General features: G+C 37.7%; 1 protein-coding gene across 9 annotated transcripts in view; it reads left to right on the forward strand.

Annotated features, from left to right (window-relative positions):
* The window catches only part of SMC6 (structural maintenance of chromosomes 6), a 72,051-nt gene extending 55,239 nt beyond the window's left edge, over positions 1-16,812 (forward strand). The window contains exons 22-27 of one of the 9 annotated variants that reach the window (XM_047782595.1): positions 365-510; positions 4,355-4,480; positions 7,464-7,569; positions 13,027-13,179; positions 14,909-15,006; positions 16,301-16,812. In XM_047782595.1, coding sequence (XP_047638551.1) covers positions 365-510; positions 4,355-4,480; positions 7,464-7,569; positions 13,027-13,179; positions 14,909-15,006; positions 16,301-16,415 — 744 coding nt within the window. In that variant the 3' untranslated portion in view covers positions 16,416-16,812. The other 8 variants (XM_047782596.1, XR_007135204.1, XR_007135205.1 and 5 more) reach the window with 8 other exon arrangements.
* Positions 16,813-18,001: the final 1,189 nt, after the last annotated feature.

Raw genomic sequence — 18,001 nt, forward strand, 5'->3', positions numbered from 1 at the left:
TTAAGATTTACTATATGAATGGTGTGAATATAAGTACTGGGTACTAAAACACACGGAAAGCTGTGTCTGACCTGAGCACCCTGGATGCCAAACTTTTCGTAATTGCTGCTTGACATTTGTTTCGCTAGTAGGTTGTGGAGATCTTACAAATTCTTAAAGTTGTGTACACTAATGCAATTTTCTCTTGAAGATTTTTGATGGCTCTGGAATGTATTCTGAATATAAAGCTGAGAGAAACGACATTGATATTAAATGTAATTAAAATAAATTTCTTAAACACAGTTCAGAATTTTACTTTGCATATTTTGGCACAAGTAGTACAGTGAATTGTAATATCAAAGAAGTTAAACATCTGTTATCTTAGGAGAAAATGTCACAAGCAAGACAAATCTGCCCAGAGCGGATAGAAGTAAAAAAATCTGCATCAATTCTAGACAAAGAAATTAATAGATTAAGACAGAAGATACAGGCAGAACATGCTAGTCATGGAGATCGAGAGGAAATAATGAGGTAAGCGATGGCTAGTTTTTCTACTTTATGATATTATCCATATATATATTGTTGAGACAAAAAATAATGTTTGTGTATAAATCTTACATTTGGGTGGATTGTTGCTTTGGTGTATAGTTATAGCTAAACAAGTCTTTCATACATGTATTATTAATAATAAACTATTTTTCCTTCAGAATTACTACAGAACTTATTATAGAATGACATTTTAATATAAATGCCAATTTTTTTATCTATAAGATTCATATAGATGTGAGAATATTCAGTTTCACAAGTAATCAAAGAAATGCAAATTAAAACAATTAGGAATCATTTGCATAAACAGATGAAAAAACATATTTCATGTCAGCTGGATTTCAGTGAAATGGATATTTTTATATTACTAGTGAAAATGGAAGCTCTAGTATCTTTAGAACACAGATTCTGAAGCAAGAGAACCTCTGTTTGAACTGCAATTCTGTTACCTACTAAAGTGATTTCGGAGAGTTATCTAAAATCTCCCTGAACCTTAAATTTCTCATCTATAAAATAGGTATAATTATAGTAATTACCATATTGAGTTATGAAGATTAAATGAGATAACCCATAATAAACAGAAAATATAAAATACATAATATGTTAGATGTTATTGTTAATAGGCCCTTCTGAAAACCATTATGGCAGTTTATGTTAAGGGCCTTAAAAACACCAGTTTGAGGAGTTCCCGTCATGGCTCAGCAGTTAACGAACCCGACTAGCATCCATGAGGACACGGGTTCGATCCCTGGCCTCGCTCAGTGGGGTTAGGGATCCTGTGTTGCCATGAGCAGTGGTGTAGGTCACAAACGCGGCTTGGATCTCGAATTGCTGTGGCTGTGGCGTAGGCTCCAGCTCCGATTCGACCTCCATATCCTGGGAACCTCCATATGCTGAGGGTGAGGCCCTAAAGAAGACCAAAGAAACAAGGCGGGGAAGAGGAGTGATACTGTTTTCAAAAACACTGGGAAGAAAAGGGGAAGAGTATAAAAAGGCAGGCAAGGAAAAGCTTTTTACTTTTACTTATCTAGTTATTAAATATGCTTTCAGTGTTTCTTATGCAAATGCAAGATATGAGTGTCTATTATTTTTTATCCTTGCAGATATGAAAAGCACACTGTATAAATGTTTTAGGTTACTTTCTTTGTTAATATTTTTTTTTTATTTATTAAAGTATAGTTGGTTTACAGTATTGTGCCAATTTCTGTTGTACAGCAAAGTGACTCAGTCACAAACATCTATACTTTTTTTTTAAATATTTTCCATCATGGTCTATCCCAGGAGAGGTTGCTTTCTTTGACTGAATAATGTATTTTGTAGATCTTTCCATGTCATTACATAGGTATTTTCTCATTGTTTTTTTTTTTTGTGTGTGTGTGTGTGTGTGTGTGTGTGTGTGTTTCACAGTATTTAACGCTCCCCTACTGGTAGATGGTTGAGTTTTTAAGTTTTAACTTAATCTTTTGCTGTTATAAATGGTGCACAAGAAATAATTTTGTACGTGGATCATTTTGTCTGTATTTAGAGGTGTTTTGTGTGTGTGTGTGTGTGTGTGTGTGTGTGTGTGTGTTTTAATAGGGTAAACTCCATTTTGGCAGATTCCTCTTTCTAGGGCTTATCCTTTTTTTCACTCCCATCAGCAATGAGTGCTTGTTTCCTTACAGCCTAAGTAGTTTGTTATTTTCTTAGATTCTTTTTGCTGATGGATATATTTCCTTTAAAATATATATATACCTCAGTGTAATTTTAATTTGCATTTCACTTCTGAATGTAGTTAACATCTTTTCATGTCTTAAGGACCATTTATTTATATTTCTTTTGTCTCTAACTTTTGAGTTTGAAAGAAAATTTAGCCTAGTGTAAAATCTTTTTTCTCTTGAGTATCTACTTATGATTTTCATATGTTAAATTCTCTAACTTAACCAGAATGTCAAATTCTTTGATCCTAACCTTGGTATACATAGCGTTTTTTTGCCTTTTTTTTTTTCTTTTTTAGGGCCACACCTATGGCATATGGAGGTTCCCAGGCTAGGGGCCACATGGGAGCTGCAGCTGCCAGTCTGTGCCACACCTGCAGCAATGTAGGCTCGGAGCTATGTCTGTGATCTCTACACCACAGGTCGCAGCAATGCCAGATCCTTAACCCCCTGAACAAGGCCAGGGATCAAACCCACAACCTCATGGATGGATAATAGTTGGGTTGGTAATCTGCTGAACCACAGTGGGAACTCCCACAGTGCTTTTATGTAGAATTTGTCTTGTTTCTTAGATGTTTTCTTTTATTTCATTTTCAAATATTTTCTGTTCTGTTGTTTAGTTTTCTTTTTTGAGGTCTTCAGTTACACAAGTGTTGCATATCCTTTGTTGCCTTTAGTTCTTTTGTCTAACCATTCTATCTGTTTTTTCCCCCTTTTTTTGTTTGCTTTTCTCATTTCTGATCTCTGTGTCTGTTGATATTTTCTGTGTTGGCTGTTTGCCCCATGCATCATCTCATTTTGTCTTCATAGCTTTGTATTTTTGTTTTTGTTTTGTCTACACTTCAGTGACCCCACTTCAGTTCTGCAAGTTTTTGCTTCTCCTCCTCTTGTCTGGTTGTGACTTTTTGTTGTTTTACCTATCTGTTAGCTTTATCTATTCTTACATTTCTGCTTTGAGGTATTCCTTCCTGGGAGCACTTGTCTCATGTTTTGTTTTCTTTATGTTTTTTGTTTGTTTGTTTGTTTGTTTTGTCTCTTTCTTTTTGTTGTTGTTGCTATTTCTTGGGCCGCTCCTGCGGCATATGGAGGTTCCCAGGCTAGGGGTTGAATCGGAGCTGTAGCCACCGGCCTACGCCAGAGCCACAGCAACTCGGGATCCAAGCTGAGTCTACAACCTACACCACAGCTCACAGAACGCCGGATCGTTAACCCACTGAGCAAGGCCAGGGACCGAACCCGCAACCTCATGGTTCCTAGTCGATTCGTTAACCACTGCGCCACGACGGGAACTCCTTTTTTTTTTTTCTTTCTTTCTTTATTTTTTTGTCTCTTTCTTTTGTTGTTGTTCATGTTTTGTTTTCTATTGCTTTAATTTATGCTATTCAATTATAAATTTAATCTACTTTTGGCAGCATTGTTCTAACAAGTTTTTGTTGTCTTTAGGGAGAATTTCACAGCTCTTTCCCAGCTCCTTTTTTCCCCCCCATAAATATCTTCGTATGGATGTCTTGTGCTTTTTTTTGTTAATCATATTTTTAATTAGTTGAATTTTCCTCGACTTGACATTTGAAGGAGGATAGGGCAGATAACTGAGAGCTGTGGCCAGGCTTTGCTCTTCATACTTCATCAGGATCTTTCTTTCCCTTGCTAAGCAATGAGCTGTTGCACTCCACAGCCCTGCTTCTTTGACCTCTTTGACCTTGCCTTGTTCAGGCTGAGGTGGGGGATCCTAATGCTCACCCTGTGTTCTTCTGTTCCTGCTTGGCATCTGTCACTAAGGGGAACGTTTCTCGCCTTCCAGTGTGATCCCTTCCTTTTTAGACGGTCTGTATTTGCTGGCATTCTCTTAAGATCAGCCACTCCGGGCCCCATTTGGGCATTTCCTCACCCCCATTCTTTGTTTTCTCTGGGGGTTGGACTTGGTTTCTGCCCAGACAGTCTTACAGCTCTCCCCAATCAGAATACACTGTCATTCTAGTAGCGTATTTTGTCTTGAGATTTATGAAATCTGCTTCTACTGGGCCCCTCAGCACTCCCTACATTCCCTGTTCTTAGTATTAAATGTATTTGAGATTTTACTTTATGTTTCAGTGACTGGTATTTATTTACTTAATATTTTATTCATAAAATAGGCAGTATCAAGAAGCAAAAGAAACCTATCTTGATCTGGATAACAAAGTAAGGACTTTAAAAAGGTTTATTAAATTACTGGAAGAAATAATGACTCATAGATACAAAACATATCAACAATTTAGAAGGTAAGTACATTAAGAAATATTACCACTTCTACATTTTTGGCTCTTTTGTTGCTATTGTTAATCACATTCTCCTTTAGAAAGAGTAATATATTAAATTAAAACAACTTGCATGATTTGTTTAGAAAAAAAAAATGTTTAGTGTCTGGGATCCTAAAATTAACCAGAGAATTCTGGATTTGAAGGGACGTTTATAGCAATCTTTTTTAACCTTCACTACATTAGATTACTGGAAAACTCAAGGACGGCTGTTCAGACTCTGCTTCCTTTGGAAGCTCATTGGTTCCTGAAACAGCCTCTTTCACTCTTGAACATTGCATGTTCTTGAGGGATACAAGTTTCCATGGGACCTGTTTAGTTTCTCAGTTGATTTACCATGATCTGCGGGAAAGTTGTAGCTGCGTGGATGCAGAATCTGTTTTGTTATTGCTGCTGTATCCCCAGTACCTACTACTGTGCCTGAAATACAGTAGGAACTTGATATATATTGATTGAATGAATGAATACAGATCAGTGAAACTGAATATTATCAACGTACCCAGAAACATGCAGACTCACAGGAATAGATTGATCCCAGCTAAAAATCACAAGAGAAATAAACCAGGGTTGACCCTTTATATACTTGAATCCAAAGCAGCCCTAATCGTTCTACCTAACCTCAAACTTCCCTATGGCATTCCCTTAGTAACATGATTTTATCTGCCTTTATACCAAAAACTACAGTCTTAAGACCATAGGAAAAAAAATTTTAGTGAGCTCTAATACATATGGGGAAGTTCAGATGAAGCCATAATGAGAAACAGGCTTGCATGTTTGACCATATTCCTTAACTAAACTGTAGGTTAGTTTTTGAAATGTGTGTTTCAGTTTTATAAGCATGTTATTAGGACTTGAATTAAAGAGTTTTTAATTTTATCCTTTTGAGGCTGCTTTTAAGTTTTTAGGTGAGACCAGAGCAGGCTTTGGTCAAGGACCAATTTTATTCTACCTGTGAACCCGTGCTCTTCTGAGTGCTCTACTGATACCCTGTGAGTTATATTCCACTCGTGCCTGTGGGAATGTGAACTAGTCCTGGCTCTGGGTGACCTCGGGATTGTTTCTGCTGCTTTGGGGTGTTTCTCTTACCAGTCTTGGGCAGTGTCCTCACACCAGCACTGACTAGGAAGGGACTCAGCCCGAGGCTCGCCCAGCCTCTCTGGGTTCTCTAGAGTTCTCTCTGTGCTGCCCTTTCTTCTCTGGACTCTGCTTCCTGAGCCGGAGCGGCCCTGGCCTCCCCAAGCCCCCAGCTCTGGCTGCTCAAACCAGGAGACCTCTAGGCTCTGCTTGGCTTTCCACTCCCTTTTACTCTTAACAGAAGCAGTAATTTGGGGACATCCCCTGGGCTCGATCTGTTTGTTTCCCATCTTTCAGAGATCCTTTTGGCTGAACTGCCAGCAGTGTCGGACGTCCAGGGTCTGAAAACTCATTTCATACATTTTGTCCAATTCTCTAGTTGTTTCACTCAGAAGAATAAATCTAATGCCTATTACTATACCTTTTCCAGAAGCAATAGATTTATTTTTATATCATTAATTAGAAATTTTATATAAAATATTTTCTGTAAAAGCATTGGTCTTATAGTTTATTATCTCGATGTGTTTTATATTGCTTATATTTTATATACATATATATGCATATATCATATACAATATATACATATATCACACATATACATATATCATATATAATACTTGTGTATGATATTTATATTGTTTATGATATGTTTTGTACTGTTTATACAGTCTTGGGAGTACAGTAAAAAATGGTCAAAATTTTTAACAGTTTTATCTCTTTATATTGGATAACCTTGCCGTTTTACAAGGACAGTCTCTTTTAGACACCCCATGAGTGGAAGCACTTGAAGAATACATGTCTGTATTGAAAGGTAGAAAAGTTAACAGTAAATTCTGAAAACCAGCTAGCAGTAGTTGTTGTGGCAGCAAAAGAAAACCCAAGCTCTTGGCATTTTCTAATGTGGAGATTTAATATAGTATAGAAAGGGAATTGAGAGGGAAAAGAATAAAATGATAGCTACTAGAACGTAAGACTCATCAAGGAACAAAGATGTGAAGAAAAATAGCCAGTCACCTGTTACCCAGATCTTATTTTCTAAATACCATTTCTCACCAAAAGGAATCAAGGCTCCTTGGAAAAATGGCTGGTGATACCAGATCTGAGCAGAGAAGGTACTGATGAGCCTCTTGATACACCAGAAAGTAAGGAAGTGCCCCCCCAAAATGTAGTCATGATAAAAGAGCATAAGAGGCAGCTTTTAGGAGCTCCCATTGGCAAAATTGGGACAATTTGAAGACCCAAATTAATAAGAACAGTAATGGGTGGTAACCCAATGAATAAAGTAAGAATCTGACTAAATCTTTATAAATAGAAGGGTAGTAAGTAAATAAATAATTGAGGAAAACAAGAAAGGTCTTCCTTACAGCAGAGTGCCATCTGATAAATAAGTGGAGTTTGCGCTGTGAGGCAGCGTGTAAGGTATCACAGACACAACGTGATGTGGAGATTGCGCTCGCCCTTTTGCTGCTATAAAGTTAAAGGGAAACAGGCAAGTGAATAGGCTGTTTATCATTCTCTTTGACACTTCTAGAGGGCAGTCCTCTCAAGGACAAGATTTATGTTTTCTGTATAGGGTGATATATAAATACATTGAATAATCAGTAGATTCCTGTGGACTGGCTAAAATATAATGGGTTTTATTGTACCTGGGATGGCATTATTTTATGTTTATTATAAAAGGAAATGGGGTGGTAGAAATGTGGAGACATGAACAAAATATAAAGACATGGGCAAAAATCACCTAAAATTCACCCAGTGTTGACATCTTAGCATATATTCGTCCGGTCTTACATTGCTGTTTAAAAGATCATGATGAATATACAGTTCGGTATCTTTGTATTCTTCTTAATGTTCCCAATTTTCTTTTTTCAAGGTGTTTGACTTTACGATGCAAATTGTACTTTGACAACTTACTATCTCAGCGGGCCTATTGTGGAAAAATGAATTTTGACCACAAGAATGAAACTCTTACTATATCAGTAAGTATCCTAACTCTTTGCATTTAATCATTCGGGGAATTAGCTGCCACCTTTCTTTTTGATGATAGATGGGTAAGTTTTTACCTCTGTCGTCATTGGGAAAATAGAATAACCTATTTTTAAGATAGTATTTGCCGAGTATTCAAAATTTAATTAATTTTACTGACCGAAGTTACTAGTTTAGCTTTTTTTTTTTCTTTCATACAACCTCATTATTTTCTTATGGTGATAATTAGGAATTTTATTTTCATTGACAGATATTTACCTTTTATTTTCATGCCACTCATTCTTTCTTGTAATCCTTACAGCATTTATGTGAGACATTATAGAAAGTCCATATTCTCTGGTCTCACTATAGGAAACCAAGAAAAAAATTCTCAGTGACTATTCTACCCCACGTGATTGTCTTTGTACCGCTTATTTTGAAAGGTATTCTTATATTTAGCCCCTTCTGTAGAAACAAAGCCACCACTTTCAACTTTGTGAGTCTCTGCGTGCAGATTCTTTCATAGTCACATGCAATTAAAGGAGGAAGTGTGGGATATAGCGTTAAAAATCATGTAGTCAGTATGTCAAGAGCAACTACCCACTAAATAAACTTTTCAAATATTTGCTTAGTACTTTTAGTTGTCATAAATATTATACTTCCATTTTAATACTTAGAATAAGTAATAGTTTGCAACACACATATACAAAAAAGGATACATATCTAACATTTTTTAAGGATAATAATAATTAAGAAAAAGAATGGCAGTGCATTTAAAATTAGATAAATTTTAACTTATTAATATACAAAGGAACTTCATTAATACACCAAGTGGCCAGTAGGCACCTGAAAAAGTACTCAGTATCAGTGATCATCAGGGAAATGCAAGTTTGTACCATAATAAATTACTATCACACTCCTGTTAGCCTGACCAAAATCAGCAAGACTGATAATACCTTGTGTTCCTGAGTGTGTGGATTTTTAAGGCTCATTCCTTGCTAACAGAAGTATAATATGGCAGAACTAATCTGGAAACCTGTCTTGCAGGGTCTATTAAAACAATTCCACTTTTCAGAACTATTTAGAAACCAGTAAAATTCATCTATGGTGATTAAAGTCATAATAGTGGTTACCTTTTAGGGGTTGGTAGTGACTGGGGAGAGGATACAGGGAGTCTGCTGAGATGCTAGAAATGTTCTGTCTTCATCTGAGAAATAGTTACTTGGATATATGTGTGTGTGTGTATGTACATGTCAAAGTTATTTAAGGTGAACACGTAAGCTTTGTGTTCTTTAATAAAAATGAAAAAAAAAGAAAGTATTAGGTGTTTGGATAGTCTGTTTCTAGAACTGTAGCAGTACAAGACAGCTGAAACCATCAACGTCCCCATTAATCAAAAGAATATTATTACATCAAGAATTTTTAAGTTAGGTAGTCTTCATTTTACAAACAAGAAAACTGAGCCTGAAGTCCCATGATAGATTTACCAATAGAACCAGGGAGCAAATTTAGATCTCCATGATTTATCTGGGGCTTCATTTATTAGGCTGATAGAAGAATGCAGTTTTGGTGCAAAAGACTGCATTCTGTAACTTGGTTCTTTTATGTGGATTTTTTTGTGTTGAGTTGGTTTGGCTTGGCGTTTTGCTGCTTATGTTAATGTTGCCTTTTCACTTGGATTTTCATAGAGGATTCAGGCTTTGATGGTAAATATAAAATTTCAGTGTTAAGTTTAAATTCAGAGTTTTTTAAAATAACCCTTAGAAGATTAAAAAATAAGCAAATGCTCATTTGAGAACCATATAACTTTTCAAATAGTTGTTTGTAGAATGTGTCTGTTAAAACACAAATGATAAAACTGGTTGGTACTCTGTTTTTTCATCCTGAGCGTGTGTGTGTGTGTGTGTGTGTATAAAAAATCTGGAATTCTGTCAAAATGAAATAGAATTCCTTCCAAGTTCATTTATACTGTGTTCTCAGGAAATCATATAAAAGCGTTATCTCACTAATCACTTTTTTTATTGTTCCCATGATCACTCACTTATTTTTATTTACTTATTCTTTTTATGGCCACACCAGTGGCATATGGAAGGTCCCAGGCTAAGGGTCGAATTAGAGCTGCAGCTGCAGGCCTACGCCACAGCCATTGCTACACCTGATCTGAGCTGCTTCTGTGACCTATGCTGCATCTTGCACCAATGCCAGATCCTTAACCCACTGAGCAAGGCCCAGGATCAAACCCTCATTCTCATGGAGACTGTCGAGGTCTTAACCCTCTGAGCCACAGTGGGAACTCCTCAAGAAATTTTTTAAATTTATGCATTTAAACTCATTGCTGCTGTTTTTTGGCCACGTGAGAGCCTGTTTTAAGTTGGTCCTATATCTTTTGACTTTCGCTAATTAATTTTAAAGCAGTTTAACCACTAGATGTCACTATAATTCAAGTAATGAAAGATTATCTTGGCACTTAAAAATGTGACAAAAAACAATCCCATTTACAGTAGCATCAAAAACAATGAAATATTTAGGAATAAATTTAAAGAAAGATCTATACAGTGAAAACTATAAGACATTGATGAAAGAAATTAAAAATAAAAATGAATGGAAAGATAACCCTTGTATATGAATCAGAGGAATTAACTGTTTAAAATGCCCATATTGTCAAAGCTATCTGTAGATTCGGTGCTGTCCCTATCTAGATTCCAAAGGCATTGTTCACAGAAAGAGAAAACAATCCTAAAATTCATACATAACCTCAAAAGACCCGTAATAACTAAAGCAATCCTGAGAAAAAAGAACAAGCTAGAGGCTTCACATGTCCTGATTTCAAACTTTGTTACTAAGCTGTAGCAATCAAAACAGTGAACTACTGGCATAAAAATAAACACATAGACCAATGGAACAGAATCAAGAGCCCGGAAATAAGCCTGTGCATATAAGGCTAACTAATATTTGACAAAGGAGCCAAGAACATATTATGGGGGAAAGGATAGTCTCCTCAGTAAGTTGTGTTGAGAAAACTGGATCTCTATCTCTTTTTTCTTTTGGTCTTTCCTGTGGCCACACCCACAGCATATGGAGATTCCCAGGCTAGGGGTCTAATCAGAGCTGTGGCTGCCGGCCTATGCCAGAGCCACAGCAATGTGGGATCCGAGCTGCATCTGTGACCTACACAACAGCTCACGGCAACGCCAGATCCTTAACCCACTGAGCAAGGCCAGGGATTGAACCTACAACCTCATGGTTCCTAGTCGGATTCGTTAACCACTGAGCCATGACGGGAACTCTGGATCTCTGTCTTAGAACCACTCATAAAAGTCTACTTGAAATGGATTAAGGACTTAAACCATAAGACTCCCAGAAGAAAACATAAGAAAGAAGATCCTTGACGGTGGTCTTGTCAGTGACATTTTTGGCTTTGAAAAGCACAAGCAACTAAAGCAAAAATAGACAAGTAGAACTACATCAAACTAAAAAACCTTTGCACACCAAAAGAATTGATAAAAAGGCACCCTACAGGGAGGTCCATTGTGGCTCCGCAGTTAATGAATCTGACTAGTATCCATGAGGATACAGGTTCATTCTCTGGCCTCGCTCAGTGGGTTAAGGATCCAGTGTTGCCATGAGCTGTGGTGTAGGTCCCAGATGCGGCTTGGATCCTGTGTGTCTGTGTCTGTGGTGTATGCTAGCAGCTGTAGCTCCAATTCAACCCGTAGCCTGGGAACTTCCATGTGCCACGGGTGAGGACCTAAAAAGACCAAAGGGAAAAAAAAAATAGGCAGCCTACAGAATAGGAGGAAATATTTGCAAACCATGTATCTGATAGAGAGTTAATATCCAAAATACATAAGGAACTCATACAACTCAATAGCAAAACAAACAATCCAATTTTAAAATTGGCGAAGAACCTGAATGACATTTTTCCAAAGAAGACAGATGGCCAACAGGTACATGAGAAGGTGTTCACCATCACTCGTGATCAGCAAAACACAATGAGATATCACCTCACACCTGCTAGAAGGGCTATTGTCAAAAAGAGAAAACAAATGCTGGCAAGGATTTGAAGGAAGGGGAACCTCTGTCTGCTGTCACTGGGAATATAAACTGGTGTGGACACTGTGGAAAACAGTATGGCGGTTCCTCAGCAAATTAAAACTAGAACTACCATGTCATTCAGCAATTCTGTATGTATATCCAAAGGAAATAAAGTCACTATCGCAGTGATTGCTGCAGCCCTATGTTCACTGTAGCATTATTTACAATAGCCAGGACATAGAAACAACCCAAGTGTCGGTTGACACATGAATGGGTAAAGAAAATGTGGTGTGTGTATGTCATATATGAATATGTGTGCATGTATGTGCATACACACACAATGGATTACTATTCAGCCGTAAGAAAAAGAAGGAAATCCTGCCGATTGCAACAACATGGATGAATCCTGAAGGCATTGCTAAGTGAAGTCAGTCAGACAAAGGCAAATAGAGTATGATCTCACTTACATGTGAAATCTAGAAAAGCCAAACTCATGGAAACAGAGTAGAATGGTATTTGCCAGCAGTGAGGGGCTAGAGGAGATGGGTAAGGATGATCACAGGGTACAAGGTATTTAAGGTAAATAAATCTTTTCTTATATTTTCTTCTCGGAGTTTTAAAACTTTAGGTCTTCTGTTTAAGTCTTTAATCCAGTCTGAGCTGATTTTCGAGTGGTGTAAGATAGGAATCCAGTTTCATTCTTTTGCATGTGGGTATCCAGTTTTCCCAGCACAATTTATCCAAGAGACTGTCCTTTCCCCGTTGTGTATCTTGGCTCCTTTGTCAAATATTAGTTGACTGTATATACATGAATTTATTTCTGGGCTTTTGGTTCTCTTCCATCAGTCTTTGTTTCTTTTTATGCCGGTACAAATACTACATTGTGCATTTGAAAGTTGCTCAGAGAGTAGATCTCAAAAATGCTCACCACCAACCCTCCCAAAAAGTAGTTATGTGAGTTGATGGATGTGTTAACTAACCTCATCGTGGTAATCATTGTGTATATGTATTTCAAATTATGCCGTGTACCTTAAACTTAAACAATGTTATATGCCAGTTTTATCTCAATAAAGCTAGAGAGGCGGGGGGAAACTATAATGGGAAAATTAGTTTAAATAACTTATTTTGATCACTAACCTTTGCCGAACATTGGCACTTTTATTGTTAAGCCTTTCGAATTTTGGTATGTTAGATCTGGTTATGGTGAGGAAATGTTTTCAATTTGATTATGTTATAATAAAACAAAAACCCTCCTACACAGCTCAGTGTTTTACTGTAAAATATTTTAAATGGAATAGATGTCATTTTCACATCACCACGTGATTTTGTTTTGTTTGTTTTTACTATAAATCCATCCTTCTATCGCTAGCTAATCTTTTTTGTAAATAAATTAATCTGATTTTTTCTATACTTTGTTTTTTGTTAACTCATTCAAGGTTCAGCCTGGAGAGGGAAGCAAAGCCGCTTTCAATGACATGAGGTCTTTATCTGGCGGTGAACGTTCTTTTTCCACGGTTTGCTTCATTCTTTCTCTTTGGTCCATTGCCGAATCTCCTTTCAGATGCCTGGATGAGTTTGATGTCTACATGGTAGTGTTAACTTTTAAATTCTCTTAATTTTTTTTGATTGTTTGAGATACAAATTAGGGAAGGAATTAGTTTTACCCATAATAGAAAAGATCCTGCTCTGACACTTCGCCTGTGTTAAGTGTAGAGAAGAACTAGAAAATTACCGTTCTTTCCACACTGTCTGGGACCCTGTCCTCGATTTCAGCCTTTTCTCTAGTTTATTTCCCTCTTCCGTTTTAACATGGAAGTATAACCAGCTCACCACCCTGGCTTCAGCTCTCACCACTCACCAGTTTGTTCTCTCCCATGTTGCACAGCCACACTTTTCAAAAGAAGGGGGAGCAGGAACATTGGACTTGGAAGTTAAAGAACTGAAGATTAACCTGCCACTGTCACAGTTATCCAAGTGACTTTGGATAAAGTGTCTGTTCTCCTTTGGGCCTCAGGTTCTGTGTCTGTAAAATAAGATTATGAGTCACCCACCCCATAGGCTTAGAGTGAGGCTCCAGTGAGGTGCTCTGGGAAATGTGCTTCTGTGTGCAGGCACATGGAAAGTCCTCCCGCTTTGCTGTTCATCATTCTCCTTACCTCTTCATGCCTCATTCGTTACTAAACCTGCCGTCATCTGGGTTTAGACTGCAATACTCGAGCAAAACTTGTTTAGCAAAAATCATCAATGAACTTGAATTCTTTAAAGGATTTGGCACCACAGACTTATCTTCCAGCCCTTAAACTGTGCCTTCTTACCCATTTCACACTCCTCTTTGTTCCCAGCATGCGAGTCCACCTCCCCTAATCCAGGCACCCTTAAATGTTTGCGGTCGTCTTTGTTGTTAATGTTCTTGGATATCATATTCTACCTACTCCACTCACCCCGCCTCCACACACACACATGCACGCAGTCCCAAAGTCTATTGCCTGCATTTGGATACCCACCAAGTCTGAGCATCTTATTCTGCTGCCCTCTAGACCCATGTGCCCAGCTACCTGCTAAACATCACCTGATGAGCAAACCACATGTCATGCTCAGCCTGTCTCAGACGGAACTTGTTTTCCACTCAAAGTCTTTCTTTTCCTGGATTAGTGGCAAATTACCACTCCCAACCCCAAGACCTGTGAAACCAGTGGTCTGTGATTCTTCTTTCCTTGTTACACATTGTCTGCCCTCTGTCTCTTCCTCATTTAAAATCCCCTCTGCTCCTTCCTCACCTCTTGCTTGTTGTTATTGTTTGCTGTCCACTCCCCCAGGCTTTCATCCTGCTCCTTGGTCTGAAGATCACATTGGTTCACATTGCACACACCATAGAAGGTGCGAAGGAGGACAGAGTTTTTACAGCACCTTAATCATTGAGGGAATACTGGAGAGGCTTAATTGAATAGGTTTGAAACTAGTCACTTTTGATGCTGTTCTCTTGAGTAACTATTACTGTGCAAGTTTGATTTATTCTGTAACATCTAGTTGTATCTTTTGACTATTTCCTGATTAACTGTTAAATATATTTGAGGCAGGGAACTATATTTAAAAATACTTTGACTATAGAAATTACCTGGAAGATAATTTATAATTCAGTTATTTTCCACTAATAATTTAAGTATTATCCTTCCCTGTTTGAATTGCTTGGCATCATAGATGGGATGGTGGATGATCCCTGGATAAAAATTCAGGGGGTTTGTAATAACCAGCAGAATCTGCTCTCATGAGAGCATGATTGACACAGCAGCCACTCTGACTTGTGCCTCTGTTCCCCAGGATATGGTTAACCGGAGAATTGCCATGGACATGATACTCAAGATGGCAGATTCCCAGCGCTTCAGACAGTTTATCTTGCTTACTCCTCAAAGCATGAGGTAACTTTGTAAAACTCTGCTGTGAATATATACACATATATATGTGTCGGGTATATAAAAGGGGGAAACACATGTTTTATAATCTTTATTTTATTTTTGCTTTTTGGGGCCACACCCACGGCATATGGAGGTTCCCAGGCTAGGGGTCCAATCGGAGCTACAGCTGCCAACCTACACCACAGCTCACAGCAGTGCCAGATCCTTAACCCACTGAGCAAGGTCAGGGATTGAACCCGCAACCTCATGGTTCCTAGTTGGATTCACTCCTGCTGTGCCACGACAGGAACTCCATAATCTTCATTTTTAAAACTGCAAATGCATAAATGACCAGTAAAAGAAAAATTAGCCCAAAACTAGTTCCAGAGATTTAAGGTACTTTTTCCTTATTAGATGTTTAAAATTTTGTTTTCTCCTGTAATAACAGAGGCAAGTTCATTTGAATATGATTACTGACTTGTTAACACTTACGTTTTGAATCTGATCTTCTGTGGCTATCATAACCACCCAATATAATTCTAGTAATTCTACTAGACTAAAGAAACAATTCATGAATTCCCTAGTCTTAACTCTTCCTGGTGACTCACAGGTACCAGTCTTTAAATAAAGAACTCTACCCTGAAGTTAGTCAGCATTTATTGGGTATCTCTAAGGCGTCAGTCAGGCTCTGTGTCACTTGAGGTTGAGATTCTGTCTCTGAAGTAGTCACTTGATCACATGGGAATTTACTATGGCTGGAAATATCCAAGTGACTCCTTCCTGGCTAGACAAAAAGAATAAGGGTTAGAAATAGTTCATATATAAGTCTCTATTACTTTCTTTTTCCTCCAAACTGAAAACCCATGGCATTTAGCAGGAAGGTAATTTTTTTTAATGAAAACAAATTATTTCCTTATTGCAAATTATATTTCTCCTAGAATTCCAGTTATTAGACATATCCCTCTATTAGCAGATCACAGCCATTCAGATTTATATTTTCATGAGATAGTTTTACTTTTTTTGGTCTTTTTAGGGCCATACTTGCGGCATATGGAAGTTCCCAGGCTAGGGGTCAGATTGGAGCTGCAGCTGCTGGCCTATGCCACAGCCAGAGCAATGGGGGATCCAAGCCACGTCTGCCACAGCTCATGGCAACAACAGATCCTTAATCCACTGAGTGAGGCCAGGGATTGAACCTGTGTCTTCATGGATTCTAGTCAGGTTCGTTACAGCTGAACCATAATGGGAACTCCCAGAAATTTTTTTAATGTGAAAAAATTTTCTTGGAGATTGGAATAATTAATTTTGCTTCCTTCAGTTCACTTCCACCAAGTAAACTGATTAGAATTCTTCGAATGTCTGATCCTGAAAGAGGACAAACTACGTTGCCTTTCCGACCTGTGTCTCAAGAGGAAGAAGAAGACCGGAGTTGATTTGTGACTTCATGTGCCATATCCTCATATAGAAAGATGTGTAAAGGGAAAAACATTCGGGACTATTTGATGAAGTAAACTGAAACCGAAGATATTCTGAAGTAAAAGAAACTCCTATATGTATCCAACCATAATGAAACATGTAAATAAGCCTAGAAGATCAACCAAAACCAGCAATTTAAAATTACTATTACTTTACTTTGAGAAAATCAATTTCATAGTCCTGGTTTTAAATCTTTTTAAGTTTGTTTGTTTTTTATTTTAACCATCTATTTTATAGATTCTTTTTCAGAAGTTTAAAATTTTGTACATAATGTACATGTACATATCTGTTTAGTTTGGGTTCATTTCTATAGTATTTTGTAAGAATTAAAATAAAAGTTTGAGCACTTGGTTATATTTAGTTTTGCTTTTCCAGAATATGACATTATTCTCATTGCAGGGGGTGGGGCAGTGCACATGCGGGCTGGGGATGAGGACCAGCTTACGGTGAATTTGGCGTCTGTTTTGTGCTTATTAATGATGAGGGATCTACACAGGACTGTAAGAACTTTGGTCAGACTGCACAGATCACCTTGAACCCTGGAGATAAAGCTACAGACTGAGCTGTAGTTTTAGTTACTGTGTTTCATCACATTTAAGATGCTCTCCCTTTATAAGGCACTTTCTCAGAACACTAAAGCACTGCCAGCTCTGCGACAGTGCCTTTCTCTCAGTCCATCACCCACCCAGCTAAGTGTCTCATCCCTGTTGGAACTGGGTTATGACACATTTGTGCACCCTGGCCTGCAGCATGCTGGCCTGCTTTTAAAGTCCCTCAGTTTGCAATCCAAGGCCTCCCAAGCTCTGGCTTAGTTGAGAGAGGGCACTGGCCAGAGGGACTGTGCAGACCAAGCTGAGAAGAAGGGCTGGAAAAATAGGAGCGGAAGCAGTGCCCCCCCTGGACCAGAGAAATAGCTGGGAGCCAGAGGCCCAGCTGCTGATGGTGAGCTTATGTCAGTTATAAGCCACATCCTGAGTTAGAGTTAAGAAGTGTGCTTCTTAGAATGATGAAATATAGCCTGTTGCAAGCAGTGGTATTTATGAACTTTTTTTTAAAGAAAGTATGAGTCGAACTCGTGTTTGTATCCTCTATGTTTGATACTAGGAGTAGTGCTAACCTTTTTAAAAAGACATGAATACCCAACAAGAAGAACTGCAATATTGCTAGCAATAAATATTTATGAAATTGAAAAGAAAGTATTTTAAGAAAAAGGCAGTATTTTAAAAGCAGCGGCACTTCTTACAGTTATGGAGAAAAACTGGATTTTGTTCTTGATGAGGGGAAGGAGTCTAATTTAGTCTTAAGTTGAGATCAGTTGGCAAATGTGAAGTCCAAAAACTTGTGCTTTTCTAAATTAAAAATTTACAGAAAGAGGAAATGTGTGCTGAATGTTTTAAACATCCTCCATTTACAATACAAAGTCTGATTTTTTTACATTTATAATTCATTTGTATCAAAACTATTTTAACATACATGTGCTTTTTCATATAAAAAAGAAATAGAGTATACCAAATGCATAAACTTTTATTAGCTAAATAATTTC

This window comes from Phacochoerus africanus, chromosome 5 (genome assembly GCF_016906955.1).
Source record: "Phacochoerus africanus isolate WHEZ1 chromosome 5, ROS_Pafr_v1, whole genome shotgun sequence".
Lineage (NCBI taxonomy): Eukaryota > Metazoa > Chordata > Mammalia > Artiodactyla > Suidae > Phacochoerus > Phacochoerus africanus.